The sequence below is a fragment of the Periplaneta americana genome, chromosome 15 (genome assembly GCF_040183065.1).
Source record: "Periplaneta americana isolate PAMFEO1 chromosome 15, P.americana_PAMFEO1_priV1, whole genome shotgun sequence".
In the NCBI taxonomy this organism is placed as follows: domain Eukaryota; kingdom Metazoa; phylum Arthropoda; class Insecta; order Blattodea; family Blattidae; genus Periplaneta; species Periplaneta americana.
In genome coordinates, this window is record NC_091131.1 from 16,219,319 (window position 1) to 16,234,051 (window position 14,733).

General features: G+C 34.7%; 1 protein-coding gene across 1 annotated transcript in view; it reads right to left on the minus strand.

Moving 5' to 3' along the window:
* Positions 1 to 480: 480 nt before the first annotated feature.
* Positions 481 to 14,733, minus strand: part of LOC138714683 (uncharacterized) — a 68,455-nt gene continuing 54,202 nt past the window's right edge. Inside the window, exons 8-10 of the mRNA XM_069846745.1 lie at positions 14,463 to 14,613; positions 3,736 to 3,929; positions 481 to 1,053 (exon numbers count right to left, since the gene is read on the minus strand). Of these exons, the coding sequence (XP_069702846.1) occupies positions 833 to 1,053; positions 3,736 to 3,929; positions 14,463 to 14,613 (566 nt within the window). The 3' untranslated portion in view covers positions 481 to 832. The remainder of the gene's footprint in view (positions 1,054 to 3,735; positions 3,930 to 14,462; positions 14,614 to 14,733) is intronic.

Consider the following 14,733-nt stretch of genomic DNA (forward strand, 5'->3'; position numbering starts at 1 on the left):
ACCAATGAAGTGAAGTATTTAAATAATAAATAATTGCTTTTAACAATAAAATGGTTTACATACAATTAACTTTGCTATTTCTCTTTTTGTTCCTAAAATACCCTTCCCTTTGCGATTTGTTTATATATGTACATGTATATTAAATAACTGAGTAATTAGCCCTATTACATAGCCAGAAATTTAGTAACGCAAGTTATTGTAATAATTGCTGCCTTTATTCGCTGCATGTGCATGTACATCCCTGTTGTCTACGGTACAGTGGATGCACTATGCGCTCGTGATTAAGGTCGAGCTCTTCTACCATGATTGGGAGCTAATATCGTCTCATCCCTGATTTACATGAATCAATCAGTTTGCCTAACGTTGTATTGTAATTTCATGTACACAGTCTGTAATTATGTTATTTGTAATCCTATGTCTGAATTTCTTATTTTACCAATCTGAATTCTATATTAGTCTCATTTCTGCTATAAGTAATCATATTTAGTAATCGTCATTTAATTTCCAAATCTCATTTCCGTACAGTCCATATAAACAATTTACAGAATTCCTTGTCACTCTTCTTACTATGCATTTAATGTGATTGTTTACTTTTGCTTGCACAACTTTATATTGGAAATGAAATAGATTTATAGTATATTTAGTCCCAAAAAGACGAGACGAAAGCACTTGTACTATATACAACATTAAATCCAAGCCCATTTCAGATTCACTTCACAGTTTTAATTCTTTTCATATCATGGCCAGAGTATGCCATTTCCCAAGTATGCTTAGAGGCGCTGACAGACGTTTATCACAAGCAGACAAGATCTGGAACTTGGTGCACAAGGTATCAGTGTCTGGCGTCGCTTGTTGGTGTCTTGGTCGACGTCATTCGTCTGGCAATGCAAAATGCAATGCCTCCCAGCAGCAGAAGTATCCCTGCACCTCCTATAGCAATGGCTACGATGGTCCCTGTGGACAGTCCTACATCGTTCGCCTCGGTCACGGCCTCGATCACGGGCTCGGTCACGGTCACGGTCTCGGTCTCGGTCTCGGTCTCGGTCACAGGCTCTGAAACAGATAAAGAAATACATTGTTAAAATAAAATATCACCTGACATCACGCATACATTTCAGTATACTCTCATTGTTGGTCGAAGTCATGCTTATTTCGAATTCAAAACATATGTTGGTCAGTGGTGTCAGATACACGAACGCCAGATAAGATTCTGTGCGACAAATGGACTAGCTGTGTGGCATGTCGTTGTTGAAAGGAACGTTTGTCCTAGCGTTCTTGTCGAGAGTCTCGGAAGCGGTGGTTGAATAGCTATTTGAAATCGTAGTTCATTGCCCATTTTTTTCACTATAATGATAAAGCTCAAGTAAAGTAGACAATTTTGTATTTAAATGTTTAAAGAGCTTGACCTGCATGAACACAGTGAGTAACAGTCTATTGCTATACACAAGAGCACACCCAACCCTATAACACAACGCCAGAATACCACACTTACTTTTTAGAGGATTAGTTCCCATGTCAAATACATTATTATGATTGCGTGAAATAGCTTTAGTTTCAAGCAGGGAGAATCCGCCGAGAGTTACTTCATACCTCGATTTTTACTGCTGCAAATAAGTAGACACATCTTTCCAGCTCCATAGCAAGGAATCCAAATTTCAGGAAAATGGTTTTTCTATATCAATGTATCACCACTTATCGATACGTTATTTACATTCTTACTACCACTTACGTATATTTTCATCATCATCATCATATCCTATATCTCCCTTTGGAGCAAATGGCCTCAACAAACTTTCGCCACATTCTTCTACTCTGAGCGATATTGAAAATTTCGAGCCATGATGTTCCTACCTTCCGTATTTCCTCTTCTACTGTTCTTCTCCAGGTAACATTTGGCCTTCCTTCCTTCCTTCCTTTCTGCTGTCTTGTGGGTTCCATCTTAAAGCTTCTTTCTCCGTATAATTTTCTTTTCGAAGAGTATAGCCAATCCATCCCCATTTCCTTCGTTTTATTTGTAGATTACGTATATTTTACAACTGATTTATTATTTTCGATACAGTATAATTCGAAACATGAAATAACTATTACAGATTTTAAAATATATACTGTTCAATATATAGATTAATAAAATAAAATAGTTATATTAATGTATAGAAACAAAAGTAAATGTCATTAGATACGTGACGACATTAAGCTATGTGGATCATATGCGGAGAAAGGCAGAAAATAGGAAAGATTGGAGAAAGTTGAGTTTGTAGTGACCTGCCCTTGGGCAAAACACTATGAAAGAATGAATTAGATAATGTAACAAATTGAGCTTTTTATCTAAAGTAGAATAAACTAATTTTTAGGTGAATTGTGATGCCGAGAAGCTCATTGTGTGAATAGAAAAACGTCCTGTTAACTGGAAGGATCACAGCAACTTGTGTTTGGGAATAACTTCTTTGCTGCAGTGTGTATTGAAGACGTTTGAAACATCAACAAACATTTTTTCCGAGTAGCCTGAAACAGTTTGTTTGCAGAAGTGTGGCTTAGCCTATGTATATTGGTTTAGAATAAATTACATGCAACTACTTAAGGGGAGAGGATGGCATTATTTAAAACTTTTTTCCTATTTGGTGTAAAATATTAATTTTTTGTATGTAGAGAGCTAATAGCTGTAGGAACTCAACCAAATATAAATATTTTGAAAAAAAAAAAAAAATTATTTGGGGGCCCAAATTTGAAAAAATATATACCCAATGCAGGATTGTACTAAAAACGATATATTTAAACCGTTTTTAAAGATAGATTCAAACTTTTTTTTGCAATGTATTTGCAAAAGCATGTTCTACAAACTGTCTGTAACAGAATTTTTATATTAGTCCCTACGTTTGTAAAATAAACAATTAAAATTTAATAACAATTTTCTGATTTCCTTTCTTGCAAACCAACGGATGTATTTTTAAAACGAAATCTAGTAACAAAATTCTGTTACAGAGAAACCTTTCCTAATGGTCTAAAGAATGTATGTTCTAAATTTCATGCATATATCGTTAATAGTTCAGAAATTATATCCATTTTTCTCTGGCAATGTAGCAAAAAAAAAAAATGAAGTTACTGGAAACCGATAAAAGTGGGCGTGTGATTTAAAAATCCATAGCGCAGGAAGTTTAAAAATGACGTCTCAACATCCGATAAGGGCACAAATACCCACAAAATGTTATGCTATGCATTCCACACATATCAAAGAATATTTTAAAGAAATTATTTTTTTTTAAATTTAATTTACCGGAAACAACAGTAAATGGACGAGTGATTTAAAAATCCATAACGCAGGAAGTTTAAAAATGGCGACGCAACATCCGATAAGGGCACAAATACCCACAAAATGTTATGCTATGCGTTCCACACATATCAAAGAGTATTTTAAAGAATTTTTTTTTTGAAAATTTACTAATTTTTCACCCAAAAATACCATCCTCTCCCCTTAAACAGTACACTAAATTATATGCGATGTCAAATTCCTTATCTTTGGAATTATAAATGTAATTTTTGGGGAGGACATTAAATGAATTACGAGCTCTTTGGCACACGTTTTTTTCTGTAAGGCTGTACATAATTGTTTTTCGATGAGAATGGAAATAGATTTCTGCTGGCTCACACATTTTTTTTCTTGACATTTCGTATAAAAATTATATGAATTTAATTGATATTTTTGAGGAATGCTGTACATACATTTCCTTCTCCACTTACCGGTACTGGTCTCCTGAATATTGTCAGCAAGCAGCATGATAGAGTCTTGGCCCTCCTGGTCGCTGCCCTGCAGTCGTGCCACGCAGGTCCACTCGCCCTCGTCCTCCTGCGTCAGGTTATAGGAAATGATCCTCAGGCCACACTCGCCTTGGTCCAGACCGCCTGCCTCGTACACGTAGCGCTCCAACACAGCCCTGAAGAAGACACACCTGGCTTACAATCTCAGACGTCATAAGAATGCAGTTCCGGAATACAAATGACGGCTGAAATATTCAGAATAAACGTAAGTTATATAATTAATTTCTGAGGGTTATTGTATGTATGTGTATGTATTTATTCACACTGCAAATGGATATGTACCTGGTGGCAGTGTAACTAATTACACTTAATAATGACAATTAATAATAAACACAACTAATAAAAAACCAATAATAATAATAATAATAATAATAATAATAATAATAATAATAATAATAATAATAATAATAATAACAAGGAGCATCCTAAATTAAATGAAGCATGGTCACTTAAAATAACATTTAAAGTAAATCTAATTTTTATCTTATCCCTAAATTCGAACTAAGACCCACGAGTGTGACAGGTTCATACCTGCACAAGTACCTATCGGCACTACACTTATTTCGCTGTCAACTCACTCACTGCACTGATTCTACCTGATTTCACTAACACTTCTAACCATTTCACTGTTCAAATACTTTGCACAGCCACTTCACTGACACAAACACACTTCACTTACACAATAGACTTCACTGGCACTACACACTTCACTGACACAACACACTTCCTCACTGATAGAACACTTCAAATAACAAGATATCAATCACACTCTTTAAGTAGTGTGTATAATATACTACCGTCTATTAGTAAAGTCCTTAAGCCTATTTTTAAATACATTCTTGGTTATTGGTAAAGCCTTTAGTAAGTCTGCTGGTAAAGCATTTCAGTCCCTGATAGTACGATTGAGAAAAGAAAACTTTCCAGTGTCCGTCCTCTGTCTTCTTTCCCTCAATTTATATGAGTGGTCGTTCCTTCAAGAGTAATTTCGCGGCTGCAACCTATTTTTTATTTCTCTCCAGGCAGGCTCACCTCTGTATGTTTTGAACATTGCGCATAATCGAATTCGCTTTCTCCGGTCCGTGAGTGTGTCCCATTTTAATGGTGAATTATTACAACACTTGAGAGCCCGTTTTTTAATCTTTTCCAGTGTCTTAATATGTTCTAATCTGTAAGGATCCCAACATGCAGCACCATATTCCATTACTGGACGAACTAGTGATTTATATGCAATCTCTTTGGATTTATCAGAGCCTTTCCTTAGTACCCTCATCACAAAGTGTAACGCCCTCCATGCCTTTCCCGCTGTGTCAGTAACGTGTTCCCCACAGCCGAGATCGCTGCTAAATATTATTCCTAGGTTATTCTTTTGGATATTTCGAACAAAAATGTTTAATACAATTTTGCTTCCTTTTTCACATAAAAATTGTTTTATGTGAAACATTTCATTTTGGAAAGTCAATGATTCAATTCCCAACATGTTCACTCAAATTAAGAGAGCAGTGTATTACGATAATAAATGATTGAAAGCATCTTAGTTTGGGCTTTAAATGTGTACGAATTTGATCCGAAGAAATGTAACATTGAAAAATTTTCTTTTATAACGAAAAGTTACATTTGTTCGGCTCAAATTTATACACATTTAAAGGATGAAACTAAAATTCTTTCAATCATTTATTACCATAATACACTGCTCTCTTAAATGGACTGAGCGTATTGGGAATTAAACCAATGGCTTTCTCAAAACACGCTATGAAAAGTTCCATATAAAACAATTTTTATCTCGGAAAGAAAACAAAAACGAGCAAAATTTTATTTAACTATTTTTTGTTTGAAATGTCCCAAAGAGTAGCAATAAATTTTTGAAAGAATATTAGTTTGGGCTTTAAATGTGCAGAAATTTGTTCCGAACAAATGTAACATTGAAAAATTTATTTGTAAAACAAAAAGTTACATCTTAGAACAATATGAAATATATAAACATACAATAACATACCCACAACATATACTTAATACACAATTACAGTTCGATACCCACACATTATTTGATGTCATGATACGTCATAACACACAAACAACCAGCCCCCACCATAAGAGCAATACACCCCCATCCCTACAACTGACAAATGCACATCGCAGAATTCAAGATCACCAGTAGTTCAGGAGACACTGATGAAGACGTAACATCACGTCGAAACGGGCCGTCTGTCCTTTTTTTAAAATTTTAACACTTTTTAATGTGTGACTAAACAATTTTATGTTTTTAACAAACAAAGTGTTAACGTGAACTATAATCAATGAAAAAGTTACATTTGTTCGGATCAAATTTCTACACATTTAAAGGACAAAACTAAAATCCTTTCAATCATTTATTATCATAATACATTGCTCTCTTAAATTGACTGAGCATATTGGGAATTAAATCAATGGTTTCTCCAAAACATGCTATGAAGTATTTAATATAAAACAATTTTTATCTCGAAAAGGAACCAAAACGAGCAAAATGTTATTAAACTTTTTTGTTTCAAATATCCCAAAGAATAACCCCATGAAATTAAAGAAATACGTACTTACGATTCACTCTGTATAGCCTTATAGGCTATACGATGGCCGGGATTGATATGCAAAAGCAGGCCTGGGCGCTATTAACTCGATTGAGTCACTACAGACCACCCCTTAACTCCCGACTTCACGTTCCCCGGCTGAGACAGTAATGTTTTGGTGAGGTACGAGCAGACAGAAACGTCAGTGACGGATTGTATCAGGCGTGCATCATAGATTTTACGAACTTTCAGACCTCGCTGAGCGCCTAAAATCCACCACTGATGCACAGAACCCTACTCTGCGTTTGTTCATAAGGCGGTGGAAGCGAAAAGCACATGGGCAGGGGGTCCTCCGTCCCTTTCACTTCCTCTGTTATACCCAGAGGTATACAAAAGCATGTGCTTACTGAGTAATTGATAGTCACACAAAAGTATTTTATACCGACACTCCTTTGAATGTCTGAGTTGACGAATACGCAAAGTTAATCATGCATAATTTTGTATATGTCAGCCATCTCTGCACATAAAAGACTATTGTGCATACATTGATGCATATTTTACAGGATTTTCTTGCATAATCTCCCAAATTTACACATTTTTAAGAAAAAAGTACATTCTGAGTTGTTTGGTTGTCAACACAATATTTCATGATGAACTGTATTCGATGGCTGGGAATTGCTTGCATATCAAGGACAGATGTGGAAAAAGCAAAGCAACTATTCTCAGCTTTTGTTACACTTGCCCTTGAGTCGAGAGTTCAGGAGATTGAACTACTGCACAACAAGAAGCATCCCCGAATATCCCTACCTTCCCTAACAGCAATGTTGGAATGCGGAAGATGTAGTTCGAAAATTGAAGAGAAAGAGATTGTTAAGGGTTTTTATAGCTATTTGGTAACGATTTGCAATAGAATAATTTGTGCCAAGTATTATCTCGCTATCATCAATCTCTTGAAAGATATAACCGAGTAGTTGATACAGCGTCGTTAAATAACCAATTAAAACCAAAAAAATCATTCAACCCATCAAACCGTCATCAAGTATTCATTCAACCACTATTGGTGCATTTCTTGCATGCACTTATCCATTCAACTATCTAACAATATACTCATTCAACCATCCGATAATCATAGGCCTATATATACATTTAACCAACCAACCAACAATGTAGTGATTCAACCATCAATCAAGCAAATCCTTGAACCATCCAACACGTTTAGTCAACCACCCAACAATCTATTCATTCAACTATCCAACAAACCATTCAGCCATCCAATAACCTATTCATTCAACCATCCAACAACCTATTCACTCAACCATCCAACCAACTCTTAATCTATTTTTTGTGTACATTTTATTCAATTGTCGGTTTCTGGTTTAATCATGTAAATCCTACTTAATTTTAATCCAATACTAATATGTATACTAATGCGTTTATTTTTATTTTTACTGTGTACATTTCTTTATTGAATTATCGGCTTCTGTTTTTATGTGATTCGTATTTGATTCTAACAATATTAATATGTATTCCACTATGTTTATTTTTATTTTATGAGGTAAATTTTTATGTAACTACCTCTTTTGATCTCATTATGTACCTAAATTGTATCAGTATGTAATTACTATATTCGATCCAGTTTTATGTTCAACTATGTAAGCAAGTTTTAATCCTGGTTAAGTGTAAGAGAAGGCCTTACGTCCTTAACTCTACGAAGTTAAATAAAGTTATTATTATTATTATTATTATTATTATTATTATTATTATTATTATTATCATTATTATTACATATTCACTCAACCGTCCAACAACCTGTTCATTCAGCCATCCAACAACTTGCTCATTCAATCACTCAGAAACCTATTCATTCCACCATCCAACAAACTATTCATTCAGCCATCCAACAACTTGCTCATTCAATCACTCAGTAACCTATTCATTCCACCATCCAACAAACTATTCATTCAGCCATCAACAACTTGCTCATTCAATCACTCAGTAACCTATTCATTCCACCATCCAACAACCTGTTCATTCAGCCATCCAACAACTTGCTCATTCAATCACTTAGTAACCTATTCATTCCACCATCTAACAAACTATTCATTCAGCCATCCAACAACCTATTCATTCAACCATCGAATAACCTATTTATCCAACCATCAAACAATCTGCACTTTCAACCATCCAATAACCTGTTCATTCAACCACTCAAAACTTATTCACTCAACCATCCAACAATATGTTCCTTTATATATTCAACAACTTATTCATTCAACTGTCCAACAAATTATTCATTCAAGCCCCTAAAAATGTATTCGTTCACAAATCTAAGAAACCATTCATTGACTTATTCATTCAATCCTCCATTCATCTGTTCACTCCATCATCTAACAACAAACTATTCATTCCACCATCCAACAACCCTTTCACCCAACCACAGTTCATAGGTTCTTTCAACGATCCAACAGTACATTCATCCAACTCTCCATTTACTTGTTAATTCAAGCATTCATACTTGCTTACAAATGGCTTTTAAGAAACCCGCAGATTAATTTCCGCCCTCACATAAGCCCGCCATTGGTCCCTATCCTGAGCAAGATTAATCCAGTCTCTCTATCATATCCCACCTCCCTCAAATCCATTTTAATATTATCCTCCCATCTACGCCTTGGCCTACCCAAAGGTCTTTTCTCCACAGTTCTTCCAACTAACACTCTATATGCATTTCTGGATTAATTCAAACATTCATTTAGTTCTCAATTGTTTCATTTATACAGCAATCATACCAGGTATTCATTCGCCCAACCATTCATCTATGAATTCATTCATTCGGTTACAACTATATAGGTATAATATGCGTTCTCCAATAACGGCATATAAAAGAAAATGAATCGATAAGGAAGAAGATTCAAGTCACAAATTACTCATTTCAAGGACAAAACGCTTCTATTGTCAGTTCTTGTATTGATAAAGAATATTACAAAACCGAAATGTAAATACGGATAACAGAAAGTAGGCCTACCTTTCATGACATGGCAGACTAACAAGGTTGCTTATCTAATCTGAGGCTGGGCGGAAGAATGGAACTGTCCATTTCCTATCATGTTCTGTTGGGTACACGTGTTGTAGATAGACTGACCACAGTATAAAGAAGATACAGTAGAGACATTTAGCCTATTTCGTGGAGACGAATTCTGAGTGCGCATATCACGAAACAGAGTTTAATATCTGGAATCTCCACCAGATGGTTCTCCATCTACATAAGGAATCCGACAGGGCTGGCATAATTCAATATTAACTGAAACATTTATTACTCATCTTTTAACAATTTGAAAGGCATGAAGCGAAGGAATGGCAACATGACCGTAATAATAATTACTTCCGCATGTAAACATCATCAAAATTATTATTCACTGGTAGATGCTTATGTAGGTAAGGTAATATTGAACTATTAGTTACATAGATCATGGCATCCGTTTCGGTGAAGTTACAATGTCAACAATGGATATAATAAAATGTTATTGACTATATCTATATCTATATATATAATTTGAACTGGTTATGGAAATTACGGGAAAACGGCTGAACGGATTTTAATAAATGACCCCTCATTTTGAAGCTTGGAACCCAAAGTTTTTCGAAAAAAATAGTAGTTTTCAGTGAAATGTCAATTTTCCTACATAATTTTCCTATTTGCCAAAATCCATCTGTCGCCAGTTTTGAGAACTAGCTAATTGCATTCAGGAGAAGCGAAGCGAGCATCAAGTCGGCCGTGTTCCATTTCAGAATAAAACAAAACACACACTACAGTAAACAATATTACACGAAGGCCATGATCTGCAAGAATGCTGACATATTTAGAGCTCAAATTAAATTGGTTATTAAAAACTTATCTTACTAAAAATAATTTACAGGTTCAATTCTGTGGTGTGTAATTTTCTGGGTACTGCTGTGTATTGGATATTGAAAACTACAAAACTTAAGGTGGTTTGATGACATTATTACTATTAGAAATAAAATATTATTGTAGTTAATGCCTTGATGTGACTATTTTTCATTAATTATACATATCAGTGCTATATCGATATATGATTATGTCTCGTGACCAGAATATTGTACGAAATGGAAATATAAAAATTGGAGATTTATCCTTCGAAGAGGTGGAAAAATTCAAATATCTTGGAGCAACAGTAACAAATATAAATGACACTCGGGAGGAAATTAAACGCAGAATAAATATGGGAAATGCGTGTTATTATTCGGTTGAGAAGCTCTTATCATCCAGTCTGCTGTCCAAAAATCTGAAAGTTAGAATTTATAAAACAGTTATATTACCGGTTCTTCTGTATGGTTGTGAAACTTGGACTCTTACTCTGAGAGAGGAACATAGGTTCAGGGTGTTTGAGAATAAGGTGCTTAGGAAAATATTTGGGGCTAAGCGGGATGAAGTTACAGAAGAATGGAGAAAGTTACACAACACAGAACTGCACGCATTGTATTCTTCACCTGACATAATTAGGAACATTAAATCCAGACGTTTGAGATGGGCAGGGCATGTAGCACGTATGGGCGAATCCAGAAATGCATATAGAATGTTAGTTGGGAGACCGGAGGGAAAAAGACCTTTAGGGAGGCCGAGACGTAGATGGGAGGATAATATTAAAATGGATTTGAGGGAGGTTGGGTATGATGATAGAGACTGGATTAATCTTGCACAGGATAGGGACCGCTGGCGGGCTTATGTGAGGGCGGCAATGAACCTTCGGGTTCCTTAAAAGCCATTTGTAAGTAAGTAAGTAAGTAAGTAATATTGATGATATGAAAGTGAAAGGTTTTGGGGTTATATAAGTAGATGTAGAGAATAACTTAAATTAGATTTTGATTTCTATATTTTACTGAGTGGCGGCTATATAGTATATATAGTATATGTTACTGAAAGCTATAAAACTTACGTAAGATAATAATATTATTAAAAATCAAATATTTTTATAATTATTAATCAAGTGGGGTTGGGTCTTTTTTATATATTTAATGGCGGTGTGGTGTAGATATTTATATGCGTGGTTCTCTTCAGTATTGGCTCGAGAGAGAGTATCTTTCATTATTATGGAAGCAAATAACTTTCCGAATGTCTAGTATTCTTCATTGAAAATAAATCTGAAAAATGTTTATTTGAACGTATAATGAACGTAGTTTGCAACATTTGCTGCACAAGCCACTAGTTGATATTGATTTTGATTTCCAAAATAGAATTAACAGACACATTAAAATTTCTAGCGGTATCGCTTTTATAGAATGTCTCTAAATAAGTCAAAGAAAACATAACTTCGGCTACATAATAATTACCCGATTACGTTGAGTCTAGCTGTGAAGGAGTAATTGAAAAGATACAAAAATTGATATGAGCAATGACCCTTGCCCATGTAGTAACATGCCGGAGTACGAACTCAGTATATGTCAGTCTCTATTTATTCAGCAACGAACTGGGCATCAAATAATACACAGTGAAAATTGTTTAGATCCCAAAGTTGTAAATTTCCATCATTGAAAGAAGCCACGTATGTGAAATATCTGGGTATCATTTACTTACTTACAAATGGCTTTTAAGGAACCCGAAGGTTCATTGCCGCCCTCACATAAGCCCGCCAGCGGTCCCTATCCTGTGCAAGATTAATCCAGTCTCTATCATCATACCCCACCTCCCTCAAATCCATTTTAATATTATCCTCCCATCTACGTTTCGGCCTCCCTAAAGGTCTTTTTCCCTCCGGTCTCCCAACTAACACACTATATGCATTTCTGGATTCGCCCATACGTGCTACATGCCCTGCCCATCTCAAACGTCTGGATTTAATGTTCCTAATTATGTCAGGTGAAGAATACAATGCGTGCAGTTCTGTGTTGTGTAACTTTCTCCGTTCTCCTGTAACTTCATCCCGCTTAGCCCCAAATATTTTCCTAAGCACCTTATTCTCAAATACCCTGAACCTATGTTCCTCTCTCAGAGTGAGAGTCCAAGTTTCACAACCATACAGAAGAACTGGTAATATAACTGTTTTATAAATTCTAACTTTCAGATTTTTGGACAGCAGACTGGATGATAAGAGCTTCTCAACCGAATAATAACACGCATTTCCCATATTTATTCTGTGTTTAATTTCCTCCCGAGTGTCATTTATATTTGTTACTGTTGCTCCAAGGTATTTGAATTTTTCCACCTCTTCGAAGGATAAATCTCCAATTTTTATATTTCCATTTCGTACAATATTCTGGTCACGAGACATAATCATATACCTCGTCTTTTCGGGATTTACTTCCAAACCGATCGCTTTACTTTCTTCAAGTAAAATTTCCGTGTTTTCCCTAATCGTTTGTGGATTTTCTCCTAACATATTCACGTCATCCGCATAGACAAGAAGCTGATGTAACCCGTTCAATTCCAAACCCTGCCTGTTATCCTGAACTTTCCTAATGGCATATTCTAGCGCGAAGTTAAAAAGTAAAGGTGACAGTGCATCTCCCTGCTTTAGCCCGCAGTGAATTGGAAAAGCATCAGATACAAACTGACCTATACGGACTCTGCTGTATGTTTCACTGAGACACATTTTAATTAATCGAACTAGTTTCTTCGGAATACCAAATTCAATAAGAATATCATATAATACTTCCCTCTTAACCGAGTCATATGCCTTTTTGAAATCTATGAATAACTGATGTACTGTACCCTTATACTCCCATTTTTTCTCCATTATCTGTCGAATACAAAAAATCTGATCAATAGTCGATCTATTACGCCTAAAACCGCACTGATGATCTCCAATAATTTCATCTACGTACGGAGCTGCATCAAATAATACACAGTGAAAATTGTTTAGATCCCAAAAGTTGTAAATGTCCACCATTGAAAGAAGCCACGTATGTCAAATATCTGGGTATCATTATTGATCAGAATTTAAAATGGTCTCATCACATTACTTATCTTTGTAAGAGGCTTCGTAAAACAATTTATAAATTCGTTAATCTTCGAAGCTACTTACCCATGAGAGTTCTACGAAATGTTTATTTGACCATTATTCAGTCTATCATTCAATATGGAATAATCGTTTGGGGTGGAAGTACTAAAATTAATCTTAGTCCATTAAATTTACTGCAAAAACGAATAATTAAAATTTGTTTGAAGAAACGTTTCGATTATCCAACTAAATTAATTTATTCTGAATTTAATGTATTTAATATTGAACAAATTTATAAGTATACGCTGTTAAAATTTTATCATAAAAATCGTAATAAGTTTGTATTACAGACATACAATTATGACACAAGACGAAATATTAATTCAACATTAGTAGAACCTAAATGTCTCACATCTGCTGGTCTAAAGCATAGCATAAATTTTGGCCCTCGGTTGTACAATGCTTTAACTAAATTACACCCAGAACTTCTAACATGTAACCCACTAACATATAATAAGAAAATTAGAAACATGTTAATATCTTCAATTTGATTAAATAAATTTATAGCCTATGTGTATGAATTAATCAACCTATATTATATTTGTATTCTATGATTTAGAAATATATATAGACCTACTTTTCACGTGCGATATTATTCTTCTCTAGTGTTAATATTATATTATATAATTCCATTGCCGCTGTAATTTAAATTTTAGTTCCTATTTCATTTTACTTATTTATTTTTATTATTATTACTTATTTTATTTTTTTATATTATATATTTCTCTTATATTAATATTTTATTATATAATTTCTGTAACTGTAATTTTAATTTTATTTCCTATTTTATTTTATTTTATATTCTCTTATAGGCCTATTAATATTATATCTGAACTGCGACCGAACACGATCGCTGCTCATTCGGTCTCAAATTTTGTTAATACTACTGTATCTCCTTTTTATATTGATTGTATTGTTTTATTTCTATTTCTCTTGTTTGTTTGTAATTATATTCTTTATTCTGTATATTTAAATTTAAATAAATAACAATAGGAAGTGACGCTATTCTGAACGTGTCCGTTAAATTACCACATTTCTCAATTTCTCCTTATCGTGAAGATTTGCCGTAATTCGACGTGATCGTATTGGTACTCACACACTTCCTGGGACGACGTTGAAGCCCTTTCCATCAGGACGAATAAAGCGGCAGTACTGCAAGGGACTTCCCAATGGTACAGAGTAGCACTGAAGAATCGTATCTTCCGGGGAGAACAACACTTCCTCCACCAGACTCACCACGTTTGTTCCTGTAGGGACGAAAATTGATTTCATTACTAATGTACGGAGTGAACGATAAGAAATGTCATAAATTTCAAGGGGGTTATTCTTTGAGATATTTCCAATAAAAAGTTCGATACAGTTTTGCT